Genomic DNA, 19,635 nt, shown 5'->3' with positions numbered 1-19,635 from the left:
GGAATGACATTGAGAGCTTTCGACCCAGAGCTTAGGGAACAGTCAGATAAGGGACAACATAGTCCACAACTGGATATAGGGCAAAGCAAAACACTCAAAAGAGACCCTCCCTGATTTTGTGGGGTGCAAAGGACATGGGATCAGAATTTACCTTCAAACTCGCAATATTCTGTTAATGTAAACTTAGAATTAGTAGAATGAGCTAATCTATTTATGGTTCCGCTTAGATCTATCTGTTAAGGTTGCCAATTAACTACTGTTACAAGCAGTAATGGGCGGGACGCAGTGGAGGTAGTAGGTTTGCACACTATTTATTGAATACTTAATAGTTTTTAAATTGTCCTTCCTTCTCTAGCACGTTTTTCTTAATTACTTTTTAAAGTAATCCTTGATTACTTTTAAAATAGGAAATAATTAAATAGCATGTTTTTACCCATAAACACTTTAATTATTTTAATCATTATCTAGAACTGAACTTATATAGCAATTAAAGAAAATTGAGCTACTTGCCTAATCTCTTATAATACTGAACCTTGTGGTTTCAGTACAAAACTTTCAAATGTTACTGTGCTCCTCAACAAATAACGCTGTCTATCATTTCTCCTTTTTGTGGCTATTCAAATAATGTGACTTAATCAACTGAAAAAGAGTCCAAGCACCTCTTTGAAAACTTATCTTGGTCGGTAAGCCACTCCCGCCCAGTCACATGACCTTTAAGCCACCCAGGTCACATGATTGTCAAGCCACTCCTACCGGGTCACATGCCCATCAAGCCACAGTCATAAAATAAGCCACGCCCACAGTGTGGCAGTAAAACTTTGGGCAGCCCATCATAGGATATAATAACAAAAACCTGAAAGCCCAGCAAAGATGATTTGACTCCTCGTTTCCTGAAGAGGATCAAGTGAGGACCATCTTGAGTTTCTTCCTCACACTTTCCTGTCTATCAGGGCTGAAAGGTAACAGTAAAGGCTCCCCTCACACATATCTGATACTCATTCCTGACTCTAGGGGGCAATACTCACCTCTGTTTCAAAGCCGAATGTTGTGGTTAGCTCTGGCCCAGCTCCTGCCCCAAGGACTGTGGATGTGGGGGAGACATCCACATGCTGCAGGCCTGTTTTGCCCCCAGTGGAATCTGCTGATGAAGGCTCCTCTGACCAAGAAGACATGAGTGACAGGAAGGAGGAGAGTGTGGCAGACAGCTCAGAAGGAGATCAATTATCTAGCTCCTCCTTGGATTCAGAACAAGAGTTAATGATACAGCCACGCTTGCGGAGAGCGATGCATAGGCAACAACAACTGAGAGAGTATTATCAAAGAAAATGAGGCCATCTGTGGTTGGGTGGGGTTGTGGTAATTAGTGAGGCTGCTATAAATAGCAGCCTGTGGGTTTGGCCATTGTGGAGGATTATCTGATCGTTGTGTTTCATGACTGCTTTGCTGACTTTGACCTTTTGTGTGCTGATTTTTCCCCGCTTTGAAACTAACCCAGAGCAAAGTGTGTTTCACTTTGTGAAAGAAGGACTGTGAATTGCCTCACAGCTGCAAGCTGAGTATCACAGAACTGATAAGGGACTTGTACAAATTACCAATTTGTTTGGAGACCAGTGCTCTTTGCTATACAAAAAGAGTGCTCTGTTTATTTGCATTTTCGGTATAAAGAACATTGCTTTGAATTTTCAAACGTGTGTGTGTCTGAAATTGTGCATTTTTGGGAGGATTCTACCAGAGAGCTCGACAGAACAGCCGAATAGCCAGCACTGTCCAAAGACGTCTTCATGGTGATGTGGCAGGCATGACTCACGCCAAAGGCACACAGAACAATGTTATCTTCCTACCAAAGGCGGTCCCTATTTTTCTACTTGCATATTTTAATGTGGTTTCAAACTGCTAGGTTGGCAGAAGCTATCAGGGCTAAGCTGATATTTATACAGCTGAATCCCTTCTTCAAAGCCACTTCTATATTTCTTTACCGAACGATTGCTGAGCTAAGCTAGGTCTTCAGTGACTTAGTTTCTTTCGTACTAGGCTAAAAAATTCAATATTCCACTCTTCAGCATTCCCTGAAGAATGCTGGGTACCCTGCAGAATTGTAGCTAGGTATTGTTAGACTCCGAATTTAGTCCTTTAATGAGAGTAAATTTCATTTAGTTTTTAAAAATGAACTGAACGTGACCTCTTGTATTTGAGAGCTTCCAGCTCCTTTTGTTATCAAGATAGCTTTTCCTCCCAATGAAACCAAAAACAATATAAGAGGTGCAGGAGGAAAAATAAATACTTTGTTGAACAACCTGAGCAAATGAGGAAAAATGTCATCACTGTGGGATAATGACATCTTTGAAGAATGTTCGGAAACTTCAGATCGTGCAGAATGCAGCTGCGAGAGCAATCATGGGCTTTTCCAAATATGCCCATGTTACTCCAACACTCCGCAGTCTGCACTGGTTGCCGATCAGTTTCCGGTCACAATTCAAAGTGTTGGTTATTACCTATAAAGCCCTTCATGGCACCGGACCAGGATACCTGCGAGACCGCCTTCTGCCGCACGAATCCCAGCGGCTGGTTAGGTCCCACAGAGTTGGCCTTCTCTGGGTCCCGTCGACTAAACAATGTCGTCTGGCGGGACCCAGGGGAAGAGCCTTCTCTGTGGCAGCTCCGACCCTCTGGAATCAGCTCCCTCCAGAGGTTAGAACTGCCTCCACCCTCTTTGCCTTTCGTAAACTCCTCAAAACCCACCTCTGTTGTCAAGCGTGGGGGAACTGAGACATCTCCCTCTGCCTATGTAGTTTTAGTGCATGATATGACTGTATGTATGTTTTTTATATTGGGGTTCCTTGTTTTTAGATTTTTTAAATGTACAATTGCTATTTTAGATTTTAAATTATTAGATTTGTCAATACATATTGTTCTTTATCACTGTTGTGAGCCGCGGAGAGGGGCGGCATACAAATCTAATAAATAAATAAATAAATAAATAAATAAATAAATAAATAAATAAATAAATAAATAAATAAATAAATAAATAAATAAATAAATAAATAAATAAATAAATAAATCTTTTCATATCCATGCAGCGTTGACAGTAGTTCCCTTGTGAATGGAGCCGTTGAAAACGAATCTCTTTCTCATCACAGAAATTTAGGAAGGAAAAAGGAAAAATAGGTTGGGGAAATCCTTATTAATATCAGCAACAGAAAACACTTGCGATCTTCAGTCTTTCGGGATTGGGCGGAATAGAAGTCAAATAAATAAATCTCACAGTTAAATTGAAAATAGAATTTTGACTTAGTAATATTCAGATTTGATTTTTTTTTTTTGCATTATCGTTCATAATTAATTACCGTATTTCGGAATATAAGACGAACTTCCCTCCACCACCAAAAGAGGGTAGAAATGTTGGTACATCTTATAGACAGAACGCAGCCATTTAAAATTTAAAAATTGAATTTGTTTTTGAAATTTCTTATGCAAATTTTTCAAAAATTTATCTTCTGCACATGTGCAGAAGCCGAGTTTCCACCACTGTGCGTACGGTCGCTATTTTGTTTTCAGCTTTTTTAAATTAAAAAAAATGCAGGGATTCTTGTATAGCGAGACATAGTCATGTGGCGCAGGAGGAAGTGAACCAGTAGCGAGGTAAGTTGGCACCCGCCCCTGATTTGGTTGTGACCGTTCAAAAGTACAACTCTGCTAACAAAAGTGACATGTGACTGGTCTTTGCACTTGCGACCATCATCGTGTCCAGTAATGGGTTGCAGCTGGAACGGCTGGGATCGGGGCTCCGATAGCGGAAATGGAGATGTGCACGCATCTCAGTGACCCCGACGTGTGCATGCACGTGCACCGCATGAGATTTGGCTTCTGTGCATGCGCAGCAAGTGAAATCTCGTGCAAGGACACTTTCATGCGTGAGATTTTGCTGACTTTGGTTGGGTTTTTTGCTTTTGCACATACTGAAAATAGGTGAAAACTCACATGTGAGAGCGTCCTTGCATAAGATTGTTCTTGCTGTGCATGGCAGAAGTTGAATCTTGCGCTGCCATGACAGTCTCGCAGAGCGTACCGGAAAGTGTAACCTCTGCCTGATCGTGTCCCTTTGGTCACATGATTTTTGTTGGCTGCTGGCATGCCTTTATGACAATTGGAGAATCCCAGGGTCATGTGATCACCCTTCACAACCTTCTAGTTGGTTTCCCATGAGCAAAGTCAAGATGGGGAAAGCCGGATTGGTTCCACAGCAAAAAAGATCGCAAAATCAGCAACTGTTGGGGAATGACCCACCCAAAGATCACATCGCTTATCAACGGAAATTCCAGTCTCAGTTGTTGTTGTAAATCAAGGGATGCCTGTAGGTTGGACATCGCTGGACATTTCTTTCCCTTCGTTGTATCTGAAAATTTTAACAATGTGGATTTGAAGAGTGTATATTTAGAATAGAATGGAATGGAATGGAAAGGAAAGGAATGGAATTGAATGGGGTGGGGTGGGGTGGAGTAGAACAGAACAGAATAGAATAAATAAAGAATAGAGTAGAGTAGAGTATAATAGAATATAGAATAGAATAGAATGGAATGGAAAGGAATGGAATTGAATGGGGTGGGGTGGAATAGAACAGAACAGAATAGAATAAATAAAGAATAGAGTAGAGTAGAATAGAATAGAATAGAATATAGAATAGAATAGAATAGAATGTTATGGAATAGAATGGAATGGAATGGAATTTAATGGGGTGGGGTGGGGTGGAGTAGAACAGAATAGAATAAATAAAGAATAGAGTAGAGTAGAATAGAATAGAATATAGAATAGAATAGAATGGAATGGAATGGAATGGAATAGAATGGAATGGAGTAGAACAGAACAGAACAGAATAGCAGAGATGGAAGGGACCTTGGAGGTCTTCTTGTCCAACTCCCTGCTTAGGCAGGAAACCCTATAACATTTTTATCCAACATCTTCTTAAAAACTTCCAGTGCTAGAGCACTCACAACTTCTGGGGACAAGCTGTTCCATGGATCAATTGTTCTCAATGTCAGGAAATATCTCCTATTGTTTAAATGCGTGTTTGCTCAAACTCAACTTGATGTATCCGGATCTACTCCGAAATCCATTTTTGGCTGGACAGAATTAAACAGGAAAAAATGACTCTGGAAAAGTTTGACTCAATTTCTAAAGATCTTCAAGACGTCTACCAGAGTTATGGTACTCAGTCTTTTTTTTTTTTCCCCATCCTACACATATTCAAATTTTTTGGTCAGCTTTCAGCAATGCAATTTCAGGGCTCCAGAGACACAAAAAGAGAACAGGAGGACCACATTGAATCCACATATGTGATATTCGTCCATTGTGTTCAAAGAGGAACTTGACATCTAATGGGTTGTGGGCTGTTTACAATGTGTCTGCAGGTGGCTGGCAAGGCCTATATGGGCACGAAATGTTCTGCCACATGTTGGGCAGACAGGTGTGGACACCATTGTCACATCATTTCCAGCTCTGGCTTTGCGGAGTGCTCACTTCTCTTCTGCTCTGAATGTTCTTCTGGCCTCCAATGTCTGGTAGCCTTGGTGGATCAGCACGCGCAGATCTCAAAGGTCACAAACCCAAGACCTAGATAAATTTGGTATCTTCTTCATCCTTTGTAGCTCTTACCATCAATACATCTTCAAAGAAATCTTGATGCGATTACTTCTACCTAATTCAATTACTTCCAACATTTCTGGAGAGAATTATGAGCCTTGGTGGCATAGTGGTTGGAGTGCAGTACTGCAAGCTGCTTCTGCTGGCTGTGGCTCACCAGTTCAAATCTCACCAGGATCAAGGTTGACTCAGCCTTCCATCCTTCCGAGGTGGATAAAATGAGGACCCAGATGGTTGGGGGCGATATGTTGACCCTGTAAACCACTTAGAGAGGGCTGTAAAAGCACTGTGAAGTGGTATATGTCTAAGTGCTATTACTAAGTGCTACTGCTGATTATGGGGCTGGATCTTCAGTTTCTTTGGACACAAGAGTTTAACAAAGGCTCTCCTGAAGCTGTAGTGACAGAGCGGATAAAGGACGGGGTTGATGGCCGAATTGACCCACAAGAGCCAGAAAGAAGCCTCGTACCAATACACAGGGATACAGTGACCATGGCAAGCAGCACGGATAATCATGAGAAGGGTGTACGGTGCCCAACAAAGGCCAAAAATGCCCACAATGACCGCTAGTGATTTTGCTACCTTCTTGTCCCTAGTCAGCCTGAATCGCTGCGTCACATTCTGGGAGGTAACCTTCAACCCTCTCTCTAAAGAAAGGTTAGCTGCCCAATCTTTGTAATTCCTTTTGCTAGAAGGTTTCGGTTCTGCCAAGGAGTCCCGCAAACCCTTTGCGTTGATACTTCCTCGTGCATCGTCTTCTGGGTTGTCCCATTTTGGAAGGTTCAGGCTTCCTGGGTCTTTTCCTTCCCACTTACAGCATTTCACGGAAAGCTTGGGCCCCATGTTCATTTCGTTCTCCTCCACGAAATTCTGGTTGTCGTGAAGAATCTCCTGACAGATTTTGGTCCGTTTCTGTATGTTCAGGTAGATGCTCAAGTTGAAAAACGTCACGCTGAGGAAAGGGGTGAAGAACTCAATGGTGGAGGCCGTGATGAGAAAGTACCAGTTGTAAAAAAATTCCGCGTAGCATTCCCCGTCGGGAATAATGCTCCGGCCGGTTATGTATTCCCAGCTGATAATTGCAGGTCCGTAGAGCAAGAAAGCTAAAACCCAGACCATCACCATCTTGAATACGGCTCGCTTGGTGTCTCCTTGCTGGGCTCGGTACGAGACCTGAAAAGGGAAAACAATGGGCCACGTTTAATAACAGAACATCCTCTCCCTGCAGAGATATTCAGTTCAAAGGAAAATAATTGATTATCCCTGTCCAATATTTTCTTGCTGCTTAGTATTATTGATTTTATTTATTTATTTATTTATTTATTAGATTTGTATGCCGCCCCTCTCCGCAGACTCGGGGCGGCTCACAACAGTGATAAAGAACAATATGTATTGACAAATCTAATAATTTAAAATCTAAAATGGCAATTGTACATTTAAAAAAATCTAACAACAAGGAACCCCAATATAAAAAACATACATACAGTCATATCATGCACTAAAACTACATAGGCAGGGGGAGATGCCTCAGCTCCCCCACGCTTGACGACAGAGGTGGGTTTTGAGGAGTTTACAAAAGGCAAGGAGGGTAGGGGCAGTTCTAATCTCTGGAGGGAGCTGATTCTAGAGGGTCAGAGCCACCACAGAGAAGGCTCTTCCCCTGGGTCCCGCCAGGCGACATTGTTTAGTTGACGGGACCCGGAGAAGGCCAACTCTGTGGGACCTGACCGGTCGCTGGGATTCGTGCGGCAGAAGGCGGTCCCGGAGATATCCTGGTCCGATGCCATGAAGTGCTTTATAGGTCATAACCAACACTTTGAATTGTGACTGGAAACTGATCGGCAACCAATGCAGACTGCGGAGTGTTGGAGTAACATGGGCATATTTGGAAAAGCCCATGACTGCTCTCGCAGCTGCGTTCTGCACGATCTGAAGTTTCCGAACTAGAATGACAAGATTTGGAAGGGACCTTGGAGGTCTTCTAGTCCAAACTTCTGCTCAGCAGGAAACCCTATATCAGTGATGGCAAACCTTTATTTCCTTCGGTGCCGAAAGAGTGCGTGAAGATGCTATCACGCATGCACGAGTGCCCACACTCATAATTCAATGCCTGGAGAGGGCAAAAACAGTTTTCCTTGCCCTCTGGAGGCCTCTGGAGGCCGGAAATGGTTTGTTTCCAAACTTCTGGTGGGCCCAGTAGGCTCGTGTTTTGCCCTCCCTAGGTTCTCAGGGACCGCCTTCTGCCGCACGAATCCCAGTGGCCAGTTAGGTCCCACAGAGTGGGTTTTCTCCGGGTCCCGTCAACTAAACAATGCCGCTTGGCGGGACCCAGGGGAAGAACCTTCTCTGTGGCGGCCCCGGCCCTCTGGAACCAACTCCCCCCAGAGATTAGTTTATTATAGTAGTTTATAGTTTATTAGATTTGTATGCCGCCCCTCTCTGAAGACTCGGGGTGGCTTACACTCAAGGACAACTAAGGTCTTGCCTTTTAGTTCTTCATGGATTCATCAGACTTCAGTTCCATCCGAAGGACTGAGAATCACAGCAGATATTATTTTATTTTCTAACCAGATAGTTGGAAATTAACAAGAAGGGGAAATATCTCAGCAGCCACTATTTCTGCGCATAAATGCATGAGCCCGAATAGCGCAGTTCATCTCAATAAAATTTAATGAACCAATAGTGATCTCACTGGGGCCTATCACTTTAAAGCCACACTTAGTACAAAAGGGAATGAGAAAGTCCTCACACATCAGTGTGGCTCGACGCACATAGGGCAAAGAGCATAAGTACTGTAGGTAGCGCCACATCAAGATAGATCCTTTGCCTTGCTGACGGAAAGTGCGATGTACTGCCAGAACATGTATGTGGACTGTGGTACCATCGGGCTTGTGTAGAGTCAGTGCATCCTGGCTTAGTCTTTCCTGGTCCCAGAGGGAGCCAATAATGAAAGGAACTAGTTGGCCTTCTTCAAACAAGCCAAGTGACAACTCAGGACATAACTTAAGAAAATGGCGAAACTCATCCAGGTGGAGGGGGCAGTCTTCTGACACTGAAATAAAGGCTTCTCTCTCAATTTCAAATACTCCAATGGCATCTTCAGGTGTGAGACACCGGAATTCGCTTGCAGGAAGAGTGTGTCGACGCTGGAATTGCCCCCACCCTCCTTGCCTTTCATAAGCTTCTTAAAACCCACCTCTGCCGCCAGGCATGGGGGAATTAAGATTTCTTCTCCCCCTAGGCCGTTACAATTGTATGCATGGTATGTTTGTATGTATGTTTGGTTTTGTATATTAAGGGTTTTTTAATTCGCTTTTAGTATTGGATTATTATTGTATACTGTTTATGATCGCTGTTAGCCGCCCCGAGTTTTCGGAGAGGGGCGGCATATAAATCCAATAAAACTTGAAACGTGAAACTCACTTGAAGCTAGGGGAGGATAAAAGCACCCTCCCCCCGGATGCTCTCTGGAAGCCAAAAACGCCCTCCTAGAGCCTCTGTGCAACCCAAAAATGAGCTGGCCGGCACACACATGCATTTGGAGCTGAGCTAGGGCAATGGCTTGTGTGCCAGCAGATATGGCTCTGCGTGCCAGCTGGGGCACCTGTGTCATAGGTTCACCATCACTGGGCTTATACCAGTGGTGTGCTAAATTGTGCTCATCGCCGTGGCTCATAAGTTCTTGCGGGACCAGGGCGATTTTGCTGCTGCACCTGTGGAGAGAGCAAAATCGCAAACAGAGCCACAGGTAAAACTTCGCCGAAACACGGGCGCAATTTTGCTACCTCCCAGGTGCAACAGCAAAATCGTACTCGTCCTGCAAGAACTTATGAGCTGCCGTGGCGAGCGCAATTTAGCATTCCGGCTCGTAGTCCATTGCTGGCCTGTACCAATAATTGTGATCCTTTTTTGGTTTGTGTGCCAAAAGTGGGGGGGGGGAGTGCGGGAGGGTGGTGCACTTATGCACGCCCCTTACTGACCTCTTAGGAATTGGGAGAGATCAACGGTGGATAGTCTAGGGGTAAAATTTGGGGGTTAGGTGATGATACCACAGAGTCCATTAATGAGTTCCATGCATCAACTACTTGGTTACTAAAGTCGTATTTCTTGCAGTCTAGTTTAGAGTGGTTTACTTTAAGTTTGTATCTGTTGCGTTCTTGTGTGTTGTTCTGGTTGGAGCTGAAGTAGTCGTTGACATTGCTCCCAACAATCTGGATCCTCATTTTACCCAATTCAGGAGGCTGGAAGGCTGAGTCAAACTTGAGCCGGTCAGGATCGAACTTCTGGCAGTGAGTAGTGACTTAGCCTGCAGTACCACATTTTAAGCACTGCACCAACACAATGACTGTGCAATCCATTTAATTGACTGCACCAAAAAGGTAATAAAATCGAATGTGATTCAGTTAACATCCACATTGCTTAGCAATGGAGTTTCTGGGCCCAATAAGTAAAGGACTATCTGTATCTTATTTTAAATTAAGTATGATTATTATTATTATTTATTTATTATTTATTAAATTTATATGTCGCCCCTCTCTGTTGTGGGTGGTTCTGACCCAGCTCCTGCCCCAGGGAATGTGTGTACAAGTGTGCAATAGGGTTTGATATTCCTGGAGGCGTCTGTAATATGGTAAATGATTTAGCTTTACTAGATAAATGGTCAAAGCAATGGAAACTGCAGTTTAATGTTTCCAAATGTAAAATAATGCACTTGGGGAAAAGGAATCCTCAATCTGAGTATTGTATTGGCAGTTCTGTGTTAGCAAATACTTCAGAAGAAAAGGATTTAGGGGTAGTGATTTCTGACAGTCTCAAAATGGGTGAACAGTGCAGTTAGGCGGTAGGAAAAGCAAGTAGGATGCTTGGCTGCATAGCTAGAGGTATAACAAGCAGGAAGAGGGAGATTATGATCCCGCTATATAGAATGCTGGTGAGACCACATTTAGAATGCTGTGTTCAGTTCTGGAGACCTCACCTACAAAAAGATATTGACAAAATTGAACGGGTTCAAAGACAGGCTACAAGAATGGTGGAACGTCTTAAGCATAAAACGTATCAGGAGAGACTTAATGAACTCAATTTGTATAGTCTGGAGGACAGAAGGAAAAGGGGGGACATGATTGAAACATTTAAATATATTAAAGGGTTAAATAAGGTCCAGGAGGGAAGTGTTTTTAATAGGAAAGTGAACACAAGAACAAGGGGACACAATCTGAAGTTAGTTGGAGGAAAGATCAAGAGCAACATGAGAAAATATTATTTTACTGAAAGAGTAGTAGATCCTTGGAACAAACTTCCAGCAGACGTGGTAGATAAATCCACAGTAACTGAATTTAAACATGACTGGGATAAATATATATCTATCCTAAGATAAAATACAGGAAATGGTATAAGGGAAGACTAGATGGACTATGAGGTCTTTTTCTGCCGTCAGATTTCTATGTTTCTATCTTTCTATGTGGAGGTGGATGCAGGGGAAACTTCAACATGTCATAGGTGTTCTGTCGAGCTATCTGGTAGAATCCTCCCGAAAATTCACAGATACAAATTTCAGACACACACACGTTTGAAAATTCAAAACAATGTTCTTTATACCGAAAATTCAAATAAACTAAGCACTCTTTTTGTATAGCAAAGAGCACTTGTCTCCAAACAACCTGGTAATTTGTACAAGTCCCTTATCAGTTCTGAGATACTTAGCTTGCAGCTGTGGCAATTCCCAGTCCTTCTTCTGTCACAAAGTGAAGCATACTTTGCTCTGGTTTAGTTTCAAAGCGGGGAAAAATCAGCACACAAAGGTCGAAGTCAGCAAGGCAGGCATGAAACACAACGATCAGATAATCCTCCACAATGGCCAAACCCACAGGCTGCTATTTATATTTATATTTATAGCAGCCTCACTAATGACCACAGCCCCACCCAACCACAGGTGGCCTCATTTTCTTTGATAATAATCTCTCAGTTGTTGCTTCCTATGCATCGCTCTCCGCATGCGTGGCTGTATCATTAACTCTTGTTCCGAATCTAAGGAGGAGCTAGATAATTGATCTCCTTCTGAGCTGTCTGCCACACTCTCCTCCTCCCTGTCACTCATGTCTTCTTGGTCAGAGGAGCCTTCATCAGCAGATTCCACCGGGAGCAAAACAGGCCTGCGGCATGTGGATGTCTCCCCCACAACCACAGTCTTTGGGGCAGGAGCTGGGCCAGAGCTAACCACAACACATAGGCCTGTTTTATTGCCGACATAGTCAGGTAGTTCAGTTTCCCTGGACAAAGAAGAAGGTGGGAGTGACTTGGAAGAGGGGGGCTTGGCACACAGCCCAGGAAGTCAATCTCCATTATCTTCGGTCAATTCGGATGCGGAAGTCTTGGACCCACGCAGGCGCAGAGTTATGCGTAGAAGAGACCAATTGAGGGCATATTACAGGAGATAAGAGAGACCACCTGTGTTTGGTTGGGGCTCCAGTAATTAGTGCTGCTGATATAAATAGCAGCGTGTGAGTTTGGCCGTTGTGGAAGATTATCTGATCGTTGTTCTTCAGAACTGCCTTGCTGTTTCCGGACTTTGTTTGTTGATTTTTCACGACTTTGAAACCAAAGCAGAGCAAAGTGTGTGTGTGTTTCACTTCGTGGAAGAAGAAGGGCTGTGACATTTCTTCACAGCTGCCAGCTAAGTACTTAAGGACTGATTAAGGGAATTGTACAGATTACCAGGTTGTTTTGGAACGAGTGCTCTTTGCAATACAAAAAGAGTGCTTCGTTTATTTTGAATTTTGTGATAAAGAACATTGTTTCGAATTTTCAAACATGTGTGTGTGTCTGAAATTTGTACCCTTGAATTTTCGGGAGGCTCATACTAGAGAGCCCGGCAGAACACTCTCCGAAGACTCGGGGAAGCTTATAACATATAAAAGCAGTATACATTGAGATAATAATTAAACTTAAAATTAAAAATTACATTTAAAAAGAAACTAAAAGGCCTATTAACATGTACACCTACCCATTCAAACAAACCTACTATACATTCATTGGCCAAGGGGGTAGAATCTAATGACCCCAAGCTCGGTGGCATAGATGAGACTTTAGGCTCTTATGGAAGGCGAGGAGGGTGGGGGCAGTGCAAATCTCTGGGGAGAGCTGATTCCAGAGGGGCGGGGCCCCCACAGAGAAGGCTCTTTGCCTAGGTCTTGCCAAACGACATTGTCTAGGTCAGTGTTTACTTGATGGGACCTGTAGAAGGCCAACTCTGTGGGACCTCACCAGCCGCTGGGATTCAGGCTGCAGGAGGCAATATGCCTTATCACTGCAGTAGTTCCACATCAGTATGAAAATTAGTCCACTTTTCCACAAAGATATAAATAGTTGGTCTATTTACTTTAATGTATGCATATTCAGATCCAATCATATTTATTGTTGCAATCAAAAAGGCCAGTAATATGTTTACATATTCCTCAAGTGATTATTTTCCGGAATGCAATATCTTTTAGATGCGCATTCATCTAAAATGAGTCTTTGAAACTGGATGTTCCCAGAAGAATGGTTTTGTATGAAATTGTTTCCTGCATCAGAAAATGTTGGCCGTGGGGTAGAGAAATCATATCGTAGCAAGGAATGTTCAGGTGCCTGGCAGAATGCATTTCAGCTGAAAATGGCTGCATCAATCTTTTGATTCTATTCCTTCTCCAAGAATACTGTACTAATCAGTTCTTCTTCACAAAGAGAGTTTAGCTGTTTCTATCTATCTATCTAATCTATCTAATCTATCTAATCTATCTATCTATCTATCTATCTATCTATCTATCTATCTATCTATCTATCTATCTATCTATCTATCTATCTATGTAATCTATCTATCTATCCCTACATGAAATTGGACCAGAATACCTTTAGGACCGCCTTCTGCCGCACGAATCCCAGCAACCAATTAGGTCCCACAGAGTTGGCCTTCTTCAAGTCCTATCGACAAAACAATGTCGTCTGGTGGGACCCAGGGGAAGAGCCTTCTCTATGGCGGCCCCAGCCCTCTGGAATCAACTCCCCCCTTTCGCAAACTCCTGAAAACCCACCTATGTCGCCAGGCATGGGGAAATTGATATACCCCTTGGCTGTTCCGTTTTATGTATGATTTGTTTCGGTTGTATGATTGTTATTTAATAAGGGTTTTAAATTTGTTTTTAATTTTGGATTTGTATTTTGTATTGCTTGTTGTGAGCCGCTCCGAGTCCTCGGAGAGGGGCGGCATACAAATCTAATAAATTATTATTATTATTATTGTTGTTGTTTTGTTTTGTTGTTATTATTATCTATTTATCTATCTATCTATCTACCATATTTTTTGGAGTATAAGACGCACTTCTCTAAAAGAGGCTGAAAATTCAGGTGCCTCTTATACTCTAAATACAGCTTTTTTTCTAAGCTTTCTTTCCCCCCCAGCAATGTTCCCTCTAATTTTTTTTCGGTGTGGGCGGAAAAGTATAGTGTCTGAGCGGCAGTCCCCTTGGGACTGGGTGGCATAGAAAATAAATAAGTAAATAAATAAATAAGAAAAAAATCCCTTCTTTTTTATTAAAAGAAATTAATAATTTTAAAAAACCAAAATCCATTACTATTAAAACTAAAACAACCAGCAAAACTATTAATAAAAACAGGTGAGGGCTGGGGTTTTTTTTCTCTGTTATTATTTAAGTGCTTTTACCATATGCTTTAAATCAAGAGTCACTTCTCTCTTTGTTTCTCTCTCTTTCCTGTCATTCTCTGCCTCAATCATTTTCTCATTTATCTTTTTTCTCCCCTTTTTTCTATCATTTCTCTCTCTGTCTCTCTTCCTTCCACTCTTCTCTCTCTCTATTGCTTTCGCTGTCTCTCTCTCTCTTGCTTTCTTCCTCTCTCTCACTCTCTTCCTTCCTCTCTCATCTCTCTCTTTTGCTTTCTTTCTCTCTCTTTCTCTCTCTCTCTCCCTCTTGCTCTCTCTCTCTTTTTCTCTCTTGTTTTCTTTCTCTCTCTCTTTCTCTCTCTCTCACTCTTTCTCTCTTGTTTTCTTTCTCTCATTCTTTCTCTCTCTTGCTATCTCTTTCTCTCTCCCCTCTTTCTCTCTCTCTCTTTCTCACTTTCTCTCTATCTTGCTCTGTCTGTTGCTCTCACTCTCTCTCATTCTCTCTCTGTTCTTCTCACAGCGGAGGCCGGCGAAGGTGATTTACAATGTCGGGCACGCGGGTGTGCGTGCTCCCCATCCCCCTGCCAGCCCGCTCGGAACATTCAAAATAAGAAAAACCTTCACCAGTTTCCAAGGCGGGAAGCGGAGCAGGAGAAAGAGAGGCGGATCGGGCAGGCGGGCGGGGGACAGCAGTGAGAAGCCAGGGGCGCGAGGGGGCGGGAGGCACGGGGGGCAGGGCAGCTCCTTGCGCGCCCTTGGAAAAGGGTGCGCGGGGGGTGTTTTGGGGTGCGCGTGCGCAGACGTGCACAGCTTAGAGGGAATGGAGCCCCCCAGTCCAAACTAGATGCTAACGATCTTTCCAGCTCTTATCTTGCTGGTTCTTTCATTGTTACTGTCTGCAAAGAATATTTTCCAAGCCCTAAGTCTTTGCAGGTTTTTTTTCATTGCTCTAACTTGCTCCAAATGTTTCTTTCCAGCTCTAACCATATTTTCCATTACAGGAAAAAATAAATAAATGTGTCAATATTTCATCCTGGGTTTCTGAGAAGCAACTGATTTATGATTTTGGAACAAGATGCAATGGAGGAGGAACAAGAGGAGGAGGAGGGAGGGAGGAGGAGGAGGGAAAAAAGGAAGAGGAGAAGAAGGGGTAGGAGAAGGAGAAAGAAGAGAAGGAGGGAAGAAGGAGGAAAAAGAAGAGAAGGAAAAAGAGAAGGAAAGGGAGCAAGAGGAAAATGCGGAGGAGGACAAAGGAAGGAAAAAGGAGAAGATGTGAAGGAGGAGGAGAAATCAGAGAAAGGAGAGGATAATGAAAACAAAAAGGAGAAGGAAGAAAAGGAAGAGGAAGAAGGAGGAGGAAGAAGAGATGGAGGAGGAAGAGAATTGGGAAGGAAGGAGGATGAGAATAAAGAGAAGGCAAAGAAGACAGAGAAGGAAAGGGAGGAAGAGAAAAATGAGGAGGAGGGAAGGAGGATGAAAAGCCAGAGAAAGCAGTGATAGGCTCCTACAGGTACTGTCAGGAACACAGAACTGGTAGAAAAAATGTGATTTTTTTTCTTTTTTCCTCTTATGGGCTCTGGACATGTTTTTCCTATCGCAATAAATCAGGTTGAATGTGTATAATTTTAGAAGGGCTGTGCGTTTCTGTGTGTGTTTATATACACATACAGTTTATATAGTAGATAATGTATATTCTTGTGTGCCTGTGTAATTTGTATGTACACGTATGGCATCTATACATAGAATTAAATAGTATATTTTGGATGTTCAGTAATAGAAAATAGATATGGAAATTGTATCTCTTTCAAGTGAGGAGAGGCCAGGCACCCTAACCCTAACCCTTGACATAAGTGATGTCAAGTTGGCCCCCTTTAAGCCAGTCACATGACTTTAAACCCACCTCAGTCACATGATCATCAAGCCACTCTCATCTGGTCACATGGCCGGCAAGCCACACCCACAAAATAAGCGACGCCCATAGTAAAACCTTTTGCAGCTCTTCACTAAGAGAAAGGGCAGTATAATAAAAACAAAAAGGAGAAGGGAGAGGAAGACTTCAGATCGTGCAGAACGCAGCAGCGAGAGCCGTCGTGGGGCTTCCAAGATTCGCCCACGTTTCTTCAACACTCCGTGGCTTGCATTGGCTGCCGATCAGTTTCTGGTCACAATTCAAAGTGTTGGTCATGACCTTTAAAGCCCTATATGGCATTGGACCAGATTACCTCCGGAACCGCCTGCTACTGCACGAATCCCAGCGACTGATAAGGTCCCACAGAGTTGGCCTTCTCCTGGTCCCGTCAACTAAACAATGTCATTTGGCAGGCCCCAGGGGAAGAGCCTTCTCTGCGGCTGCCCTGGCCCTCTGGAACCAACTCCCTCGGATATTAGAACTGCCCCCACCCTCCCTGTCTTTCGTAAACTACACAAGACTCACTTATGCCTCCAGGCATGGGGAAGTTAAGATATTCCTTCCCCCTAGGCCATTACAAGTTAGGCATGGTATGTTTGTGTGTATGTTTGGTTTTATAATAAGGGTTTTTAGTTGTTTTATTAATTGGATTGTTACATGTTGTTTTTTATCATTGTTGTTAGCCGCCCCGACTCTACGGAGAGGGGCGGCATACAAATCAAATCAAATCAAAAAATAAATAAATAATAAAAAATAAATAAATAAATAAATAAAAAAAAAAAAATAAGAGGAGGAGGAGGGGGAAGAGGAGGAGGAAGAGGAGGAGGAAGAAAGCAGAATCAGATCACAATCATTTGTCAACCTTTTGAACGGCTGGAATAGAACTCACCGCTCTGGTCACCGAGAGGAATCGGTCATAACTGATCAGAACAATATTGAAGACTGAGGTGGTACACAGAAGATAATCCATCACCAGCCAGAGTTTGCAGAAGCTTTTTCCAAAGGCCCATCTTCCCATGAGGACGTAGGGGATGTACAGAGGAATACAAAAGGCACCTGAAACAAACGAGAAAGTGTGATTCATGCTTTTCAAACCTTCCTTCCACTGACAGCATCAAAGGGCATGGGTTGAACACAAGTCAAGGCATTTATCGCATACCAAAACAGTAAGTACCGGGTGTCACTTGTTAGCTGTCATCTCCCACTGCTTTGGCTCTTCCAGAAATTGCTGAGAACTTGTTGCAAGATCAGCCATGGAGTATTGATCGTCTCTTAAAGTGGCAATTTTTTTTAAAAAAACACCCCAACCCAACTCTTAATTGAACTAGATGGTGGGAAAAGATAAAGGCTAAAAAAATGTGGAGGCACTTCTATTTTGGTGACAGTGGTCTTTCTACAGAATTCAGTTGGGTAAAGGTGTCATGAGAAAGGTATTAGATCAGTGATGGCGAACCTTTTTTCTCTTGGGTGCTGAAAGCTTTTGTACGTACGCTATTGCACATGCACGAGTGTACACACCCGGTGTGGGCAGCAGGCAGGACGGGGTGGAACGCAGTTCCACCGGCAGAAATGAAGATGTGTGCACAGCTCCAGTTGATTGGTGGCTATCACTTCCTGGATTATCGGTCTCATCTCGGCTCTCCTTTTTTCCCCCTGCTGCTGCTACTATGTCTGCGCTCCTTGCTTTTTTCCTCTTTCCTCCTTCCTGGCCTTGGACGAGCTTCCCTCTCTCCTGCCCAGCTCCGTTCCAGCTTTACACGGTCTTCTCCCGCTTGAGATGCAAGCAGGAGTGGGTGGAAGTGGCGCCAGCAGCATTTATGCTTCTGGCAGCACCCATTTGCCTAGCTACCCAGCCTGAGGTGGGGGGGGCAACCCAGGAAGGAGAGCGCGGGAAACGCAAAGCAAATTGTCACCCCAGCGAGCAACACTGGTAAGATTGTAAGTCAAGGACTTAGCAGTTCACTTGAACGATGATGATTGTTCAAGCCACTTCTACCTGGTCACATGGCCAGCAAGCCACTCCTACCCAGTCACATGACCATTAAGACACACCCACAAAATACACCACACCCACAGTATGGCAGTAAAAAGTTTGCCGGCCTATTACTGTACACACATATAATTCAAAGCCTGGGGAGGGTGAAAACAAATGGTGGCCAGAAATGGCTGGTTTCCCAACTTCTGGTCAGCCTAGTAGGTCTGTTTTTCACCCTCCCCAGGCTCCAGTGGCTTCCCTGGATCCTGGGGAGGGCAAACATGCCCTCCTCCATCTCCACGGAGGCCTTCCGAAAATGCCTTCCCAGAGTCTTCACGCAAGCTGAAAATAAGCTGGCCGTACACAAATGCACGGTGGAGCTGAGCTAGGGCAACAGCTCATGTGCCAGCAGATATGGCTCCGTGTGCCACCTGTGGCATGGGTGCAGTTTTGGGCAGCAGCCGGTGTGCTCAGGTGCTCTGTCGCAGTAGGAAATTCCGGGGGGTGTGCGTAGAAAAGTCAACCTTTCTGTTTACTATCAAATCCTACAGCCTTTTAATGGCTTGCTATAAAAATCCTAAATATTTATATACAGTGATACCTCGTCATACAAACTTTTTGAGATACAAATCCGGGGTTTAAGATTTTTTTGCCACTTCTTCCAAATTATTTTCACCTTACAAACCGAAGCCGCCGCCACTGGGATGCCCCGCCTCCGGATTTCTGTTTATTATTTATTTATTATTTATTATTTGGATTTGTATGCCGCCCCTCTCCGAAGACTCGGGGCGGCTCACAGCAAGCAGTACAAATCATAAATAATCCAATCAGTTAAAATATTTAAAGCTTTAAAAAAACCCATATACTAACAGACACACACACAAGCATACCATGTATAAATCAAACATGCCCAGGGGGAGATGACTCAATTCCCCCATGCCTGACGGCAAAGGTGGGTTTTGAGGAGCTTACGGAAGGCAGGAAGAGTAGGGGCAGTTCTAATCTCCGGGGGGAGTTGGTTCCAGAGAGCCAGTGCCGCCACAGAGAAGGCTCTTCCCCTGGGGCCCGCCAACCGACATTGTTTAGTTGACGGGACCCGGAGAAGGCCCACTCTGTGGGACCTAATCGGTCGCTGGGATTCGTGCGGCAGGAGGCAGTCTCGGAGATATACTGGCCCAATGCCATGAAGGGCTTTAAAGGTCATAACCAACACTTTGAATTGTGCCAGTGAAGCAACCGTTTTTGTGCTGCTGGTATTCCCCTGAGGCTCCCCTCCATGGGAAACACCACCTCCAGACTTCTGTGTTTTTGCGATGCTACAGGGGAATCCCAGCAGTGCAAAAATGGGCGCTTCGCTGGCAACAGAAGTCCAGAGGTGGGGTTTCCCAGCGAGAGGAGCCTCAGTGAAATCGCAGCATCACAAAAACACGGAAGTCTGGAGGTGGGGTTTCGAGGACTTCC

At 43.8% G+C, this 19,635-nt stretch overlaps 1 protein-coding gene and 1 pseudogene across 1 annotated transcript in view; both read right to left on the bottom strand.

Moving 5' to 3' along the window:
* Positions 1–5,961: 5,961 nt before the first annotated feature.
* The window catches only part of HRH3 (histamine receptor H3), a 41,166-nt gene continuing 27,492 nt past the window's right edge, over positions 5,962–19,635 (bottom strand). The window contains exons 2-3 of the mRNA XM_070744287.1: positions 17,089–17,255; positions 5,962–6,810 (exon numbers count right to left, since the gene is read on the bottom strand). Of these exons, the coding sequence (XP_070600388.1) occupies positions 5,962–6,810; positions 17,089–17,255 (1,016 nt within the window). The remainder of the gene's footprint in view (positions 6,811–17,088; positions 17,256–19,635) is intronic.
* Positions 8,187–14,867, bottom strand: LOC139163434 (serotonin N-acetyltransferase pseudogene; annotated as a pseudogene).

Source organism: Erythrolamprus reginae, chromosome 3 (genome assembly GCF_031021105.1).
Source record: "Erythrolamprus reginae isolate rEryReg1 chromosome 3, rEryReg1.hap1, whole genome shotgun sequence".
In the NCBI taxonomy this organism is placed as follows: domain Eukaryota; kingdom Metazoa; phylum Chordata; class Lepidosauria; order Squamata; family Dipsadidae; genus Erythrolamprus; species Erythrolamprus reginae.
Note: the sequence above shows the minus strand (reverse complement) of the source record. Positions and strands in the feature narration are given on the sequence as shown.